This window comes from Echiichthys vipera (genome assembly GCF_963691815.1).
Source record: "Echiichthys vipera genome assembly, chromosome: 22".
Taxonomy (NCBI): Eukaryota; Metazoa; Chordata; class Actinopteri; order Perciformes; family Trachinidae; genus Echiichthys; species Echiichthys vipera.
The window spans coordinates 12,416,043-12,435,009 of NC_139847.1; the positions used below are offsets into that span (position 1 = coordinate 12,416,043).

Genomic DNA, 18,967 nt, shown 5'->3' on the forward strand with positions numbered 1-18,967 from the left:
CTAAGACATTTTATTTCACAGTTCAATTAGGCTAATATCAGCTACCCCCCTCTAAATATAGCCTATGGTGATCTTACCAAAGATCGCAAAGAAAATGAAACAGTTACAGCAGTGTAGCCTACTTGAAATACATGATTCATGTGTAGATGTAAAAGGTAAATTACTCCCATAGCTACATTATCTATAATGGAAATCTGTTATGAATTGATTCTGTTGTCTGTCTATATACATCTCTATATATAGAGATATATATATAGACATATATAGTTAAATCATTACAGAGAGCTGGCTGCTGTGCTCAGTGTTCAGATAATAGTGAAATGCATGCACTGTAAGGACCGCATAAGTCCAGGTCCACATCCCCTGTGCTGACGTGTATGGGTTCTCTCTGGTTCACGCATGCGTAAAGCGCCAGACACGACTCGCGGCAGCCTCAAAGTAAAGCCAGACGTTCAACTTTGTACTCTTCAACATAAAAGCATAATGCTTCATTAAAGCGTATAATAAGGAGTACAGGACGTCAAAAGTGTTCAAATAAGCTGTAAAAACTTATAAAAGACAACAACGAGTATCGTGTCCGTGATATTCATGCCGTGTAGGAACGTTTATTCGTCGTTTAAGATTTTATTTTGAAATATATAACCGGAAACTAGAGTGTTTTCCTGATGCTCGACACTTGGACGGCGTTTCCAACGTAGCGACCGGTGCTCTGGTGGAGTTTGACGTGGCACTCTGCTTTCACTGAGGGCAATAGACAGTGAGGAGGACTCTGCCCTATATCCAGGTAAATACTATTACGACAATATTTACACATGTAGCCAATACCAATGTGAAGTTCTGTCTCGTATAATTCCTTATTTGAAGGTATTTATGTTTAAATGAAAGCGCTTCTTGTGTAAAAGAAAACTTTGTAGTAATTTCCGCGTAGCTAGCAAGATGTTTTCCATCAATATGTGATCAACACTGGACGAGGTACCGCTGTCATGGTTTTTATATAAGGTGTTCAGCTATAATATGGTACTACACAGAGGGAAAAAACGTGTGTTTGTTCAGTTGGGTGTGAATTGAAGGATGCTCCTAGCTTTAGCCATCATAACGGTCTTTGACGTGGCAATTGTCGGAAGAAGCAGAGACGACTAACTGAACAATTAAACGCAACGCTTATTTGTTCTTCTGTATGCTTTTGTCGGGTTAAAATGTGTTGAATTAGCTCAGAAATAATAAAGGGCTTTCGTGTTGTTGTCAGGAAACAGCTGTTATTTTTTGTTGACCCAGCTGTGCCGAAGTTCAACTTGTTTTAAGAGGACACCCAGTAAAAGTCTAAAGGCCCGTTGCAACTTTTATTTTGAAAACATGAAGTTGGATGCAACTGTCCTTCTATGACATTAATTACAGGCCTGTATGGGTATTGACGTTTCCGGAATTGTGCAAATGTGAGGGTCATTACATTGACAGCAAAACAGAAATGGACACATCATGTAGTCACTTAGGACAATATTGGCTAGGAAAGGCGTGTCTTATCTCTCAATAAGCGATGCCAAAGTTCCATGTTACATGATTGTTGATTGCATGATTTGAAATATCAACTGTTATTGGCATGGCTTTAAACACATGCTGGAAAACACCAGAAATAGATTCATGAGTTAATAGGGTGGGGAAAAAAATGTACACAAATTCCAGGTTTACATTTTACAAAAGACTACTTGCATAAAAAGCTTGATCGGTGTCTCCTTTTTGTCTATTTTAGGTCTTAACACTGAATTGCATGTATATAGCATGCTCTTTAACTGTCACTCTTTCACGTTAACAGGTTGTCAAAACTCATTCATCCTGGCATGAGAAGATAATAACATCACATCAGAAATGAGTCAACAGGGTTATGTTGCTGCACCCCCATACTCCCAATCCCAGCCAGGGATAGGGGGCTACCAAGGTGGATTTGGAACTGGCCCTGCACAGCCCCTCTATGGGCACTATGGGGGACCGCCTCAGGCATTCAGCGGCCCAACAACAGGTAGGACACCTGCTTTTGACTTTGGAGGGTGTCTGATATAACATGGTTGGAAATTACTTTATGTCCAATCTTGCTACCTAACATGTTCAGCTCATTCATTGATGAATTAACACCTTTGTAACATGCTCTTTCTCCATAACAACAATCGAAGCTCACAGTCCCCAAGCTTCCAGAGATGAAGTGTGGTGTTTTGGGTTGACTGATGAATATTTTCAAATAATAGGCCTGAAGTGCTTGCTTTGCAGAATATTAATAATGGCTCTTAACATTTCTTAGTTTGCAGTTGAATGTGTTTTGTATTGTATTGTTTGTTTGTTTGTCTGGCCTTTAAATAATTAGTGTGATATACCACTGTGATAGCATGCATTTAAAGTACCAGCAGCACAAACAGAGATGCAGTCAATTTTAGGGCTTAGTCAATTAGTCAGCATTGCTTTGGTTTATTAACTATTATTTACAATTAGTATTTTCTTATGCTTTTTTCGTGCTGAATGACATATTCTCCAAAAAACTTATAAGGACATCTCTGGTAAACACAAGATGTAAAGTGATGCGTCTGCACGATTCTTTGTGCAGGAGCTGAATTTTAAAGATGTGTTAATTAAATCAAGTAATCGATTAGTTGACATAATTGTATAGAATTTCTCTATTCAAAGACAGCCTTAGTAAATGTATTGGCTTTATTTCAAATGTCACAGCAGCACACTGAAACATGCTCTGTATTTGACGTCCAAACAAGTCCTAGAGTTTCAGTAAAACTACTGACATACCAAAGGTCTTTAGAAAAGAAGGTCAAGACAACACCAAAGAAACTGCCATGCTCTCTTGACAATGTGGACTGCATCCACAGCAGACAGTGGACACAATGGACAGCACTGAAACCACATTTCGGTTTGGACCAAATTAATTTCAAGCAAAGACATCTGTGTAAGAAAACGTCTGTTCGTAAATGTTCACATTGATGACGAAACGCTGACCCTCTAAGAACCCTGAGTTCACTAACATATTTACAGTGAAAAGGTCTAGATACAAAAGAAGTCATGTTTGGGCGCTTCTACAAGCTGTACTTGACCAGAATATACTGTATCAAAAGACTTTGATGTGGATATAGCTTTGATACAATGAAGACCACACACATATACTGTACACATGGTGTCTGTTACTCACTGCAGGTATGATGAAATCACCAGTTTCCTCTGCTGCCGGTGTGCCTCCAGCGTCCAGTCAGTACAACCCAAATATCCAACAGAATGGCTCACATCCACAAAGGTAACAATTTCCACTAAACAGCATTTGTTTGGCATGGCATCTATCTGAAATAAACATAAGGAGATCATGAATGTGCAAGAACTGTAGTGAAAATCATGCTGAACCATAGGAGGTGCAACAGATCTATTCAGATCATGTTATTAAAGTTTTATACTGCATGCTAAAACAGCTTCACGCATTATACACATCATTAGACCACACTGTACATGCTGTATATTAATAACTGTACTTCTATTCTTCAGATACCCTGCTCCACCAGCTGTTGGTGCTTCTTATGGACAACCTCCTCAGTCCCCATACAATAGCATGGCCCCTTCGGCCCCAGCTCCAGCGCAGCAGCTCACCAATCAGATGGGGGCTATGAACTTGGGCAGCTATGGTACGTTTGTTATTTACTGATTTAGACTCACAAAATAGAGCAGCCAAGTAATCTGCTTTATTTTTCAAATATAGTATTTCAGTAGAAAGCATAAGGCCGATTTAAAAAGATGACAGCAAGTAGCACTTACCAGATTGTATTTCTATATTTCACTTCTTAAACCTGCAGCACCAGGTCCCATGCAGAGCCCTCCCCCTCAAACAAGCTCTGTAGCCCAGCAGCCTTTCCAACCACCCCCTCCTTCAGCAATGGGCCAGCCACAGATGCCTCCAGGGCTGCAGTCACCCCACATGTCCCCCCAGATGTCTCCAACACAGTCACCCCTAGCAAGCATGTCAATGTCAGGTCCGCCAATGCCAGGTCCGCCGATGTCAAGTCCGCCGATGTCAGGTCCGCCGATGTCAGGCCCACAGATGGGGGGCCCACAGATGGGGGGCCCACCAATGGCAGGGTCCCCGATGGCAGGCATGGGTAGACCATTCCCTGGGCCACCTCCTCCAGGCCCTGGAGGTTTTCAGCAGCCTGGCCCAGGAGCTGCTGGTCCACCTGGATACCCACAGCAATCAGGTAACTGTGACACCAGTCAAAGAAATTATTTTTTTAAAAGGGATATTACAGCTGGTTTTGACACAATATTGTATTAATTACTTACTGGTAGTTATACTGATACATTGTCATTAGATTTGCATACAGATTCTGTGGTCAGGAAAATTACCTGCTTGACAGATAGAAATTACTCACAAATGGGGGCAGTTCATATTTGAAACCAGAGCCTGCGAACACATTTGATAGCCACTATATCCTGCTATAATGTACAGGTCAGTTTGGTGGACATATGGCTGGACCCCAGCCAGGCATGCCAGGGGCCTTCCCTGGAGCACCAGGTGGACTAGCAGGACCACCTCAGAAGAAACTTGACCCTGACTCCATCCCCAGCATAGTAAGTAGACAACTAATCTTCCTGGGACTGCATATCTTTAAATCCCAACATACCCCATACTGTATGTCATTCCAAATTTTCTGTTCTGAACTAGAAGCTTATCAATTTTCCAAAATGTGTCTGGCCAATGCATTTAAGTCTTCTCTTTTCTTAACATCACTGTGTTCATGTTCCACATTTTGGCATATAATCAAGCAGAAGCAAACATTAACTTGCATGCATTATTTGTTTGCCATGTAGTTAAGATGAAATATCCAGTATTACATGTTAATTACCTGACAACTGTGGATGAATCTGATTGTACTGTAATGCATAATGTTTCTGCTTTAGACTCAAGTCATTGAGGATGACCAGGTAAAACAAGGGGGACAGGTCTACAACACAAACATCAGAGGACAGGTTCCTCCTCTGGTCACCACTGACTTCACAGTACAGGACCAAGGTATCTCATAACATTTTACATCTTCATCATTTTAATCTCTCTCAAAGCACTAAATAGTTGTAGTAACAACTGTAGGTGAGCATCCAATTGTCCCCACTAAAACATTTTTAATGTTTTTTTTTTCTTATCGAAAGAAAATCAAAAGTTTTTTAAACAAATTTATCTACAGTTTCTACATATGTATACATCACATGTACTTGTTCATGCTGAACACATCAAGTTTAATCAATTGCCAGTGTCATCTGTGGTAGGTACTTTATAATTGATAGACTTTTGCTCAATTTTCAGACATTTATTTGAGAATTTTAATTGTTGACTTTTTCTGGTAATGGCAAATTGCAGCCCACACTTCTTTCTAAGTGGTCGCAGAAAGGTGCTCAGTCATAACACAGATGTCATTTACCCATCTTTTTGCTAATCCCAGGCAACGCCAGTCCCAGGTTCATACGCTGCACCACCTACTCCCTGCCTTGCACCGCTGACCTGGCCAAACAGTGCCAAGTGCCCCTGGCTTCCATCATTAAACCCTTTGCCAGTTTGCCAAAGAATGAGGTAAGTCATGGCTTAACTTATAACTCAAAGCCTCTCAACACCCACACATGTTTCCAGTTAATCCGTTGATTAGACCTCTTCTCAGGACTGTGTGGTGTGTATACTGTCATTGATTGACATCTTTCCAAGTCTCCTGTTTCTCCTGTAAGGTGGGACAAAGTACACCTTTATCATTCTTAGTGGTAGATGGACATTTATGACCTCATAAATTCCTATCAAAGCTCCGCCCACCTTCAACCCAAGCAGAGGTCTAATCGGCCAGAATAACTGAGACACCTGTGTGGGTGTTCAGAGGCTTTAGAGCTGGTAGCCCTATCTAAAAGCAAAAGTTAAAATAATATCAACAATACATAATCACCTGCTTAGATAAACAAAAAAAGAGAGGCAGACTGAATAGATAGATGGCACATTTCCCTGGTTTGCTGGAATGTAAACCAGCGTCTCCCACAGATTGAGAATTTATTTTTGGTGGTTGGCATTATGTTTGGAAGCATTCATGACTTGAATAGGCTGTAATACAGCACTGTGTCCAGAGTTTTGATGACTGTTTTCCCACTCTTGATGCATCATACATATGAAATCTGTCTGTACTGTCTCCATGAAGACTTTTGACTGGAAAGAATTCCTACAATACAATACAAAAATCTCCTTGGGTGGGCCTTAATATATGGTAATCACTGCATGTACTAACTTTCATCCCACACCAAATCAGTTCTATCCTTGTTTTCTGGAGTAGGAACACACATTTATTGCATTTCCCATGGAGGAATTTGTTATATTCTCACATTTGTAAAAATCTTTGTTAAATCCAGCTGTTACAGCAGGTAGTTAAGGCCTTAATTGAGATACATGGCTTTGTTTACAATTTCCTACTGCGAGAACTTGCTTGTAGAATAGAGATGGGTACATCTGCTTTTATTTTTGGAAGATTATCTAAAAAAATAAATAAAAGCCAGTTTAGTATGCAACCACCAAATGCACTTCTCCTTTGATAGATGTCACTGTGAACTAGAGAAGTTAATTTGTCCTGTGAATGACCTCCTTTTGTATCATATGTGATCCAAGATTCCCTGCCGTAGATCTTTTCCCCCTCCGCACTCTTTGTCCCAGGCACCCATTGGCCTTTTTAGGCAATGTTAGCTTTTCTCATCTGGCTTTGGGCTAATTAGCTAATGTCAGATCTACAGGGACCACTGAAGAAGAAAGGACGTTTATACATAAGGAATCAAACATGAGTATTTTGCACTCTCAGATCAGATTACATCTAGTGTGCGTGGAGCGTATTGACATTACATTTACACGAAAAAAGTCAAACTTAGTCAATGCTTTGAGTTTGTAGATATCTCAAAAGAGCATGCTGTTGTGCTCTATGCATGTACAGGTTTTGTTCTCTGGCAACTAGAAGATAATATAAACAATTTTACTCTCTACCTTCAAGTTTCCAGTCTAATAATAAACCTACTTGCTACCCTGTCTGAATGTTTTATGGTAGTTGATTTGAAGGAAATGTTTTCAATTTAGCCTGCAGGGAGTCTTAAATAGTGTTAAGACAGCTTCCGTCACTCAAAGACGGTGCTGTGGTACATATATTAAACAGCTTCATGCAGAGTTTTTACATTCCACGTTAGACAAATATATATGAAAGTGCAGTGTGTATTGTTTGGGTGCCATGGAATCACTGATGCTTCAAACAGAGCAGAATTGACATGGGTTTACAGTACAGTATATGCAAGAATGTGGTCCAAGTACAGTAAATACTGCATTGCTAACGGTCATCAACTGCCTTTTAAGGAGTTTTTAAAATACAAGGGCTGGATTTTTTTTTAGGAACAGCTGTTGAAAACTTGAACATAATGTATTTTTGTGTGTGTGTCTGTAGACTCCTCTATATGTTGTCAACCATGGTGAGACAGGCCCAATCCGCTGCAATCGATGCAAGGCCTACATGTGTCCCTACATGCAGTTTATGGATGGGGGGCGTCGCTACCAGTGTGGTTTCTGCAACTGTGTTAGTGAAGGTACACTGTAATAGAGCTACGTCAAGATGTAAACAGTCAGAAAATAAGACATCAGGTTAACTTTTGAAAAAGTTGTTTAAAAAAAAAAAATTAAACAGGCAAACATTCAGCTATTTATATATTGTGCACAGTTCTATATTCAATTGTATGTCTTTGTCTTACCCTAGTGCCAGTCTTCTATTTCCAACATCTTGACCACATGGGCCGGAGGGTGGACTTCTATGAGAGGCCTGAGCTGTCCCTGGGATCCTATGAGTTTGTAGCCACCATGGACTACTGCAAGGTATAGGCCAACTACTAAAGATATGACGACCACTATTCAATACACATCATGCAGAGTGGTTGAATTTGATCATTACAGACAAGTCCTTTTCAGGGATTGTTTGCTGGTGTAAAGCAGACTTAATGCAAAGATGATTCAACACTAAAATATCACTAAAAGGTCACTTGAACTGGATGGTTCTCACAGAAGTCTGTCTCAGAAGTCTGTCTCAGAAGTCTGTCTCATATGGTACAAGACCTGCATCTACAAAACTAACTGATGATCAAAACTAAAGGCAGGACACACGGGGTTCAGCTCAGTTGTTTTGCCAATCAAGTGCACATCTCCATGGAGGCGATGGCTAGTGAGAACAACAGTAAACTGGCAAAGCTGAGTCACTCCACTGGCCTACTTTTATTAAGATTGATAAACAGCGTTCTGTTGGGCAGCTATTAAACAAAAGCCTGCAAGGTGATCGTCTTGTCATGGGGTTGTAACTGTGGAAACATAACAATATCTTACCAACAATCCCCTTCGCACACACTCCATTGTCTTCTGTACAGGAATCTGTCATAGTCTCCTCACAGCTACCATAAGCACAATATTTATGAACTAATAAGGTGGAAGGCATAAGTAGAGCCCCGGTTTTGGGCCTCTGTTGAAACGGTTTTATTAGTCGTGACGGTCATGACTAGTTTATTCTAGAGCTTAACATGAAACATTTTCTCTCATTTCACATTTAAATCAGGTATTTCATGCTGCTTGCTCGTCAAGTCATATCAGTCTGGAAAGATTTTAAAGTAGCAACTAATCCATTACTTCTGCTGCCTCCTTCTCACACAGAACAACAAGACTCCGAATCCTCCTGCTTACATCTTTATGATTGACGTTTCCTATAACAACATTAAAAGTGGACTGGTCAAACTGATATGTGATGAGCTGAAGACACTGCTGGAGAATCTGCCAAGGTACACACAATATCATACGAAACACACACACACACACAGTACAGGTAGGAATGAAATATGCTACATTAGGTGTTTTGCATCTTCTATACCAACTTGTAGGGACCAGTGCAAGAGACTACTGTCCACTAATATAGTTCATATCCAACATAAGCCTTGCCAAAAAAGGACTTCCCTCAAGGCTTAAACACCAAGCCAGCTATTTGTTCTCATCAGCTGAATATTCTTGCATGAAGTTGTGCAGATGGTGGGTATCGGTTAGGGAGGGTGCCAAGGCGGCCAAAAATGGAAACTATTATCATCTCTGAAATGCAATCCAAAACAAAAACAAAAGAGAAGTCGTTGTCAAACAGAAAACCCTGGTTTCATGTTGAACATTACTCCTGAAGTGATTATTTGATCTATTGCATAGAGAGGGTGATTTACTCCACCTGGTTACTCCTAAAATAACTTGCAAACTGTATTTTCTTCTCTCCACTTCATTAGTGCCAGCAGCAATAAATCCACATTTGTCTGCTGCCATGACATCATCCTTAAAACACTTAGTATAAGTGTTCTCCAGATAAGCCCCCTCTTCAGCTGTGTTTGAAGCTTTACTTTTGTTTTCACAGGCATTAAATTAAAGCATTTGGACACCCTGCATTTTTATTTAATTCTGCAGTATTTGCCAAATGTGGGCCTAATTTACTAGAAGATAAAGCAAGAGGCCAGTTTAAGTAAATGCAGATGTAGACAGAGGTTTTTTTTTAAATCAGTGTTTGGTACTGTATGAGAAAGAATAAAATCCAATCTAAATCTGTTATTTTCCAACAGCACCTGTGACTAATGTTCATGGAGGTGCTGTGGGCTCATAGTTGACCAGCGGCGTATTTACTTCAAAGGGTTTTGCAGTCACTGTTTTTAGCCACATTACATGTTCCTTAGTGTGTCTGCATGATTTCAAAAGAGAGACCTACAAACTGCAGTTGACAGTATCAGTAAAGAATGCTTTTAAATGACTATGATGGTGAAAGGTTTTGATGTATGGTTTTGTTTCAACATACACCACTAGCAATCTGCTCTGGTAAATGTCAGGGGTTTTCACGTCTTTATTTCTTCTCATGGCACTTATCTACGACAGTCAAGATACACTTCCTATCATGTTTCCTAAGAAAAAGCCTGCAAAAGCCTGCAAAAGCCTGAACATTACAATTTACTTTTGTTTAAATTAAGCAGTTTTTTCAAGAAAATGTATATTCTCTCTATAAGTAACATAGTTCTTTCTAGAAAAACTCCTAGGAAAACATTTGTCGTGTTACCCTATTTTCAATGTGAATCGAGAAGCACCTGATTGTAATGCTGTGAAAATAGCAGTATGACTTACAAGTAAATGGGTTTAGTTGTTTTCTTCACCAACCAATATTTACTTGGATTTTGTAAACCTGTAGCAGCTATTTCCTCCCTCCCTCTTTGAATCCCCACTAAGGATGTTAGACCTTCATAAACAAGTCCATTTGGGATGTTATTCAGTGAAATAGTGTTAAAGAGGTTTGGCCATCCCACAGATAAACCACGTTTTCATGTTTTCATGTGTTTTCATTGCATTATAAAAGTGTCAATTGCCTTATGTTATTTAATTAACATCTTCTATGGTTTACTGTTTTAAAGAACAGGGTCATTATCGTGGTATAAGAAATAGACAAAAGGTCCTGAAAGCAGTAAGATCTCAGGGAGATGACAGCTCCACATGTATACACTGCAAATAACGATTTCAACTGACTTACTAGAACCATCCTGGCTTGTTCCCTCTCTCTCTCACCAGAGAGGAAGGTATGGAGAACTCGGCCATTAAGGTCGGCTTCGTCACCTACAACAAGGTCCTCCACTTCTACAACGTGAAGAGCGCTTTGGCCCAGCCCCAGATGATGGTGGTTTCAGACACAGCGGAGATGTTTGTCCCACTGCTTGATGGCTTCCTCGTCAACTATCAGGACTCGAGGGCTGTTATCTATAAGTAAGATACAACTTGTTGTTAATTTATGGAAGTACTTTTTTATCTTGGATGCAACATGCAGTAGGAGGAGAGATAATTAGGCATTTTTAGTTTAATACAACAAAACAACTGGACGGGAAACAGAGATTAACATGGCTTCAGTCAAATGCTTAAAAAAACATTGCACGGGAAAGCGGAAATACTGAACTAATGTTGAGTGTTTTACTTGGATACCTTTCAACCACATAAAATAACATGCCAGTTATGATCCCGTCCCTCTCCTCTCTAGCCTCCTGGACCAGATCCCTGATATGTTTGCAGACACCAATGAGAGTGAAACCGTCTTTGTTCCTGTCATCCAGGCCGGCGTGGAGGCATTCAAGGTTAGCCACAGTGTGACAACTGTCAACATGAAGTGGGAGACGAAGGGCCGACTGAAACCTCCCTGCGTCATGTGTGGCTGTTATAGCTATGCATGGAGACTTTTGTCTTTAGGGAATTAAAGCTCAAATGTCATTAGCACAGTAGAAAGCATCCTATTTGACGTTTGTTTGTTAATCTAACACACTGCTCTATTTTGATGTGTTTTCATCATTTTAATCACTATACTGATGGATTTCAATAACATGTAGTAAAGCAAAAAAAAAAAAGTTTTATTTCCAAGAAAGGTCAACCAATTTAATTCTAAAGGAAAATTGCACAGCACCCACCCCACAAGATTGTTTCAATTTGTTAAAATATTTAGATTTAATATGGATATACTGCTTATTTCAGTTGATAGGTTGAGTTCAGATGTCAACACTAACTTTTGCTCAGTGAATTTTATTCTTTTTCTCTTCCTGATATGTTTGTGTTTACTTTCAAGTTCCCCAAACTTTCCCAGTAATGAGGTCAGTCTTTTGGCGCACAGTAAAGGAAAGGTTCACACAGCTTTTAATTGTAAGCAGTTGTGCCATGACAACAGCAAATAGTGTAGTGACTTATTTATTCATGTTCTTATTTGGGGTATTGCTTACAACATCTTCTTGTTATCAGTTTATTTTGGAACACACTGTAAATAAAGTTTATCATTCTAAGCATAATCTGATCCTCTGCAGGAGTGGAATTTTGCACCTTGTGACCTCATGGTTTCATTGTAAAGCGGCAAACAACACAGCAAGGAACGCGCTACACACCTTTTTGAGATCTGTTCTTTCTCATCATCATCTCCCCTCCAGGCAGCAGAATGTAGCGGGAAGCTCTTCATCTTCCACTCCTCCATGCCCACTGCCGAGGCTCCTGGCAAACTGAAAAACAGGGACGACAAAAAGCTGGTAAACACTGAGAAAGAGAAAGTAAGTGGCTTTTTGTGAACTTATATTGTACAGCTTATTCTCCAACTCAATATACAGACTGCTGGCAGTTGTAGATTGCGTAAAAGCATAGTGCTCAGAGCTTAACTGCATTAAGAATAGGAACTCGTCTGCATGAGGAGTCTGTTAAATGCTATCTTCAGTCTTAATTTGAAATCTGCAGATGCTATTATTGAGAACTGCCGACTTATCCAAATCAAATTCTATATTTTTCCTTAGACCCTGTTCCAGCCTCAGAAAGGAGTGTATGAGCAGCTATCTAAGGAGTGTGTGGCACAGGGCTGCTGTGTGGATCTCTTTCTCTTTCCCAGCCAGTATGTGGACATGGCCACCATGGCTGATGTGCCCTCACACACTGGAGGCTCCGTATACAAGTACAACAACTTCCAGGTACAACATTTGGCAGCATTACGTGTTTACAGTATGTTCAGGCCATTTAAAACAAACTAGTGCATGAAAGACACATACAGGATATAAACAGTAATGCACAACAAATCAGATTTTATTTAGAATGAGTCAGAATTTAACACACAGAACAACTACAACAAATACATTTTAAGCCTCATAAAAGTTGGTTGTACCTACATAATGACTTGACGCAGTATTCACAATCTATCATAGACCTGTCCCATAGGAATGGTGCAACGAGCGTGGGAATAGCCCCAAACACACTACACACAAAGGCAGGACAATTCAGTTTAACACAGGCAAAATCTATGATAAAGAAGTTTGTGATAATTATACAACTTAGACCTTCAACACACAGCAGTGCAGCATTTTGTTACTTTCTAACTATTTCTATAAATAATTCTATTTATTTCTATAAATAATCCTATTCATTGTTTTTTTTTGGCCCAAACTGACATTTCAGTAAAACATCTCTCTTGAACAACTTGTGTTAATGTTGATTTATGAGCCCCAGGCTGCTTGTGGTTTGTATGGGACCAAATTGGGAAAATTCTGCCATCTACTGGTTAAAACCTCTGCACATACAATATTTGCTGCTAACTCAAATGTACTTGATACTGTCAGGTGGAGACTGATGGGGAGCATTTCCTGAGAGATCTGAGAAAAGACGTGCAGAAGAGCATCGGATTTGATGCCATCATGCGTGTTCGTACCAGTACAGGTAAGGAATAGTCCAAGGTTCTGAATTTGGTTTGTACCGATGTATCACAGAGTTACTTCTCAGTAGTTGACACCACTGTGTATGTCTGTCCTCAGGTTTCAGAGCCACCGAGTTCTTTGGTGCCATCCATATGAACAACACCACAGATGTAGAGATGGCAGCTATTGACTGTGACAAGGCTATGACAGTGGAGTTCAAGCATGATGACACGCTCAGTGAGGAGTCTGGGGCACTCATGCAGGTATGTCTTTTTAAAATGTGCCTTCATCACTGTATCATCATCAAATCATTGTATGCTGTTTCATGACAAGGTTTGGTTATAACTGATGTTTGGACTCTGTTTCCCAGTGTGCCTTGCTGTACACCACCATCAATGGACAGCGACGTCTCCGCATCCACAACCTCAGTCTGAACTGCAGCTCGCAGTTGTCAGAGCTGTTCAAGAGCTGTGAGACTGACTCACTAATCAACTTCTTTGCCAAATCAGGTGACTATCTTGTATACTTCTCTGGACCGAAATTCCTTTAGATCTCATCCACACTTACCGCTTTATTTTATATTTAAAGGGCCCATATTGTAAAAAGCGAGATTTCTATGCCAGTTTCGTGTATTTAAACGAGCCATCAGGACTTCCGTAAGGTTGTGATGTCACAACTATACTATATCCCTGCCTGCAATGACGGTGAAGAGACGCCAAGAACACAGATGCAGAACACCTGGAAAACCCTACTCCTTGACCAATCAGAGCAAACTGGGCTTATTTGGGAGGGGGTCTTAAAGAGACAGGTGTTAAAACGTGTGTCTGACAGAGGGTGAATACATGTAAATTAAAACAGAATGTATAAGAAAAAAAATTTCTAGTCGAAAATCTAAATAAAAGTATGAACCTGAAAATTAGCTGAATATAGGACATTTAATTGAAAGTTTGCACTTAAGCAGAGATTGCTCCTCTGCAGCCAAATGCCTGAAAATATGTAAATTTCATCTCATGATCTATGAGAAGCCCATTATTTCACAAGTCATTCCATACAGTCAGCTTTCTATATTTGGGTGTGTAGTGTAGTACAAACGTTGCCTGCTGATGAACTGTGGCATCACCCTGACTCTGTTCAATTCACCACATGCATCACTTGATAATCTACAAATACTCCCAGACGTATGAGTTAAAGAACGAGTTGTGTAAATGTGGAACACATGTTTCACATAAAGTAAAGAAGACACTGAGCCTCGCTGTAATCTGCACATCATGAGCCTCAACTACGGCTCTATTACTGACCTTCTGTTGCCTTCTTTCATTGGTCCTGCTATTCTTCAGCTCCCTTGTGCGCTCTCTTCCCCTGCCTGAATTCCCTCATCTTTCATCCTTTGTGTTTCACTCCCCTACTTATCCTTGGCTGCCAGTTAGGCCCGTATGTTCTTCTACTCCCCCTCTCCTGTCTTTTAACTAACCCTTTTCTCATGCCCACTCAGCTTGCCGTGCCATATTGAACCAGCCTCTAAAGAATGTGAGGGAGATCCTGGTCAATCAGACGGCCCACATGCTGGCCTGCTACAGGAAAAACTGTGCCAGCCCCTCTGCTGCCAGCCAGGTCAGTGAGGGACAGCCCCTGGAATGAAATTGGTTGAATTTAGGCTTCAAGTTTAACTCCTTGATGTAGCATATGTGATACAGTACATAACCGAAGTTTTGATCATACATACGTCTCTCAGTAAGTAACAGGAAAGTCTTTATACCTGTATCCATATCTAGCTGATCCTGCCTGATGCCATGAAGGTGTTTCCAGTCTACATGAACAGCCTTATGAAAACTGCCCCCTTGGTCGGCAGCACAGAACTCTCAACAGATGACAGAGCCCATCTAAGGCTGTCGATCATGGGCATGGGGGTGGAGGACACACAGCTGCTGCTCTATCCACGCCTTACCCCACTGGTGCGGGACACTAGCACATACACACCAACTTTTTTCCGCTACACTTTTGATATAAATCCACTCATAAACGTTTATCTCCTTTGAGACATTTTAAAAAGTTTTATATCTTGACTAATCTTTGTACATTTTGCCTTTATGTACATGGAGGACCTGTGTGTATTTATCAAATTTTAGACAATGTCGTAATCTGATGAATGTGTTATTTTTTTCAGCACAACATGGACATCAGCAGCGAGGCTCTGCCTACTCCAGTGCGCTGCTCAGAGGAGCGTCTGACAGACTCCGGCATGTTCCTTCTTGAGAACGGCCACTCCATGTTTCTGTGGCTAGGCCAAGCGAGCCCACCGGACCTCATCCAGAGCATCTTTAACGTGCCCTCCCTCGCTCACCTGCAAGGACACATGGTCAGAATACATTTAACAGCCATCCCATGTTAACACATCATCCAAATTAAACAGTATGTTTTTAAAAGATATTAGATGAGACGTTTTCTTACCTCGTTGGTGCCTTGAGGCATTACAGCAGGGTCAGAGAATGTCTGGATGTTTAGTTAGGCAATAGGCCTTGAAATTCCAAGTCCACTTCTGAGACACTTTACAACGAAAGATTGAACTCATCATAATATCTTACATCTGACCAATTTGATTTGATCCACAGTGAAACATTTGATACAAATGGCAGATAAACTCGGCAAGTTTAACCTATAAAAAGAGCTAATCTGAGTTATTAAAAACATAAATCTGTTGTTCAAAGATGGACATCAGTGCTCAGCCATCTTTTATTTTGTGTAGTGCGCGTGCGTGCGTGCGTGCATGCATGCGTGCTTGCATGTGTGTGTTTATTTTAAAATTAAAGCACTTTGGGCTGCATTTTACACGTATGAAATGTGCAATATAAATAAAAGTTGATTTGTTTTCAAGACTTTAACAGGTGGTATTGGTACAGTGTCTCATGTCCCTTTCAATGTTTTTTTGGCACCTCTAAATATAATTTGTGTTGAAATAGAACCAGTAACCTATTAACCCATCTAATTGTTTTTTTCAGAGTGCACTGCCAGAACTGGACAACCCGTTGTCAAACAAGGTCCGATCCATCATCAGTGGCCTGATTGAAAAGAGGCCTAACTCTATGAAAGTAAGATACCCAGAGCAGCAACATGCTCCCAAAACCTGTTTAAAAACAAGCATGCCTTTTATTTGAATACAGTTTTAAACAAAGATATACCTAATATTTGAGAAAACATGTTGGTCGAGGTAACAGGGTGGAACAAACTGAAGCTAACTGCCATGTACCTTTTAACCTATGTAAATATGTTCCTCCACAACTGCCTCAAAAGCCTCCTTTAATAGTTTTTTGTCATGTTGCTATATTTATATATAGAACCAGCCACCATTAATTATACATAAAATCTAAACAACCATTTGTCACATTTCAATAATGTCAATGGCAAGTTGAGTGCACTTTGGAGAATGAAGGTTATTATGCATGTTGAACGCACCTGGTAAATGTCCTAGCCACTGTGCTGACTTCTTCTCCGTACCTTTTTAGCTCCAAATCGTGAGGCAGAAGGACAAACCCGAGATGCTGTTCCGTCAGTTCCTGGTGGAGGATAAAGGCCTTCACGGCGGAGCTTCCTACATGGACTTCCTTTGCTACGTTCACCGAGAGATCAGGCAGCTGCTCACTTAATATTCCGCTCTTCCCGACTGGCCTGGGAGAAGCACGCCATCTAATGGACCATGCACAAACCTCACAGGGTCAGTCTCAGTTGGCTCCGTTTGAATCTTAAGGACGACCTACACAAAGAAACTTTTAAGGTGTTTTGCAAAGACAGAGGAAGAAACCAGGAACCAGGGAGAGCCTTTTGAGATTTAACCTTGAGAGTCCAAAGCTGCCTTTTCCAACACGCTTTAGTGAACACACAGTATGATCTTCAAATAACCACTTGTCACTTGAGGAACTTCCAAGTAAAACATCCAGCATTTCCCACACAGATACTTTGTGTGACGGACTGTGGAGACTGTAATGACTTGATGAGTGTTTGAGGCTCAAATGCATTTTGGCAATACACCAGTCCAGTCAATTGAGTTTTACATTTCCGTTTGTAATCTAGCATGAATTAAGACAAGGAGTTATTTGTGGGCAATACTGGAGATGTTCACTTTGAAACTCAATAAAGCTCGCCGGTCTTTTTTTACACAACTTTCTCCCATAAAGACTGAATATGTAAAGAGTCTCAGTAACTCATTTTAACATGTCTTTTTAAACAATAAATGCTCAAATACATTTCACAATATTTAAACGACTTATTAAGGCTTCTACATTTGATCGCACCTTAGCTGTCCTCGTGGAAAATGTATAAAATAAACATAGACACGAGTAGTGTATCTCACAGTACTGGGTTATTCATAATTTAGCAGGAACTGCTGCTACTGCTGCTGCCAGGACTGTATATCATTCCTGTCATTACACCATGAGTGATTCAAAGCATTCGATTCACACATGCCCCCACTAAAAAACTCCAGATTCTTTGACCATGTATAGCAGAGACTCGATCTTCAGTGAGCAGTGACGCAGAAAATCTTTTGTTTTGGTATTGGGAGATTACAATGAAGCGAACACAGCTGTTGCTCGACATTAAGAAGGACAAACTCACGCGTCCTGATGAAATATAACACTTTTTTTCTACACTGCACGAGTCAGAATTTGAACTAAAAAAGGGATGCTTGCTAATGGTGTTGAGAGGCATGAGGAAGGAAGAAGCTTAGGGATCAAATATAAAGCTTTTCCCTAAAGAATTATAATATTTGTTCTTGTTGGGAGTGATTCATTTTTAGAAATGCTGTCCAGCAACCCCCAACAATGCCATATTATTATGAAATAAGGTGCCAGCTGACAAATCTGAATTGTGCCAGGAGAATAAACGATATTGGTATGAAAATATGATTTTTTCCCAGCAGGCTTTTAGTGTAAAGTAAGCTCACTCTTCAGTCAAATTCACTCAAATCTTGTTACTACTACAATCTGCAAAATTGTCTGTAATGATGACGTATAACATTTCAGTCAGCAACAGCTGTAGCATCATACTGTTTTGCATTGCTTGTTCCTAGAGATAATTGCCTCCGTGTAATTCATTTATGCATTTGATAAATATTGTTCGGTTTTGTGTTTGTGTGGCCTACAAAGTGTTTTTGTACATGAAATACACAACGTCTTTTCAAAACATGTCCTGACATGACATCTGCCTTAAGTTGATATGATAGCTGTTAAAACATATGTTATAGTATATAAATATATATATGTCCTAGAGGTCTATGGATTTCAATCTTTTTGGTTTGTATGCAAACTTATCTCAGGTAATTTGAGTACCTTACTATTTCAAGTCGAAAGAAGTGATTTCAATTTAACTGGAAAGATAGAAGGCGTTTTTTTTTAGTTGACTTATGGACATTCATGGGCTTGGTGTGCCATGTATATTTTATTCCAAACCCTCTGCAAATTCTGTCTCAATTAAATTCTTGATAACTATTGTTGCTTGAATTTTTTCAGTCTCGTATAATACAGAAAATGCATCAGACAAAGAAGTTATGTGTGAATGTCTGTCTAAATATTCAACACAGAGAGCCCTCTGACCTGTATGTTGTCTTGGAAGAAAATACATTTAATGCAGAATTGAACTGACATTATTCATGGCAAGCCACAACTACAGTATTGTATTTAAGTCAACACTAATCACAATGTAC

At 40.1% G+C, this 18,967-nt stretch overlaps 1 protein-coding gene across 1 annotated transcript; it reads left to right on the forward strand.

Annotated features, from left to right (window-relative positions):
* The first annotated feature begins 732 nt into the window (after window positions 1-732).
* On the forward strand, window positions 733-18,744 carry sec24d (SEC24 homolog D, COPII coat complex component). Its single transcript, XM_083936710.1, has 23 exons — window positions 733-784; window positions 1,811-2,014; window positions 3,187-3,283; window positions 3,526-3,662; window positions 3,831-4,229; window positions 4,481-4,602; window positions 4,933-5,044; window positions 5,469-5,596; window positions 7,476-7,614; window positions 7,782-7,897; window positions 8,720-8,844; window positions 10,643-10,834; window positions 11,103-11,196; window positions 12,031-12,147; window positions 12,385-12,555; window positions 13,198-13,294; window positions 13,390-13,535; window positions 13,643-13,781; window positions 14,765-14,883; window positions 15,045-15,224; window positions 15,437-15,628; window positions 16,269-16,358; window positions 16,773-18,744. The coding sequence occupies exons 2-23, from the start codon at window positions 1,864-1,866 to the stop codon at window positions 16,911-16,913; spliced, it is 3,204 nt and encodes a 1,067-aa protein (XP_083792836.1). The 5' UTR covers window positions 733-784; window positions 1,811-1,863; the 3' UTR covers window positions 16,914-18,744.
* Window positions 18,745-18,967: the final 223 nt, after the last annotated feature.

Excerpts from the sequence above, each read along its gene's own strand:
- sec24d (XM_083936710.1), top strand. The coding sequence starts at position 1,864 with ATGAGTCAACAGGGTTATGTTGCTGCACCCCCATACTCCCAATCCCAG. Across the intron at positions 5,597-7,475 it reads CCAGTTTGCCAAAGAATGAG|ACTCCTCTATATGTTGTCAA; the intron begins GTAAGTCATGGC and ends GTGTGTCTGTAG. Across the intron at positions 16,359-16,772 it reads AGAGGCCTAACTCTATGAAA|CTCCAAATCGTGAGGCAGAA; the intron begins GTAAGATACCCA and ends GTACCTTTTTAG.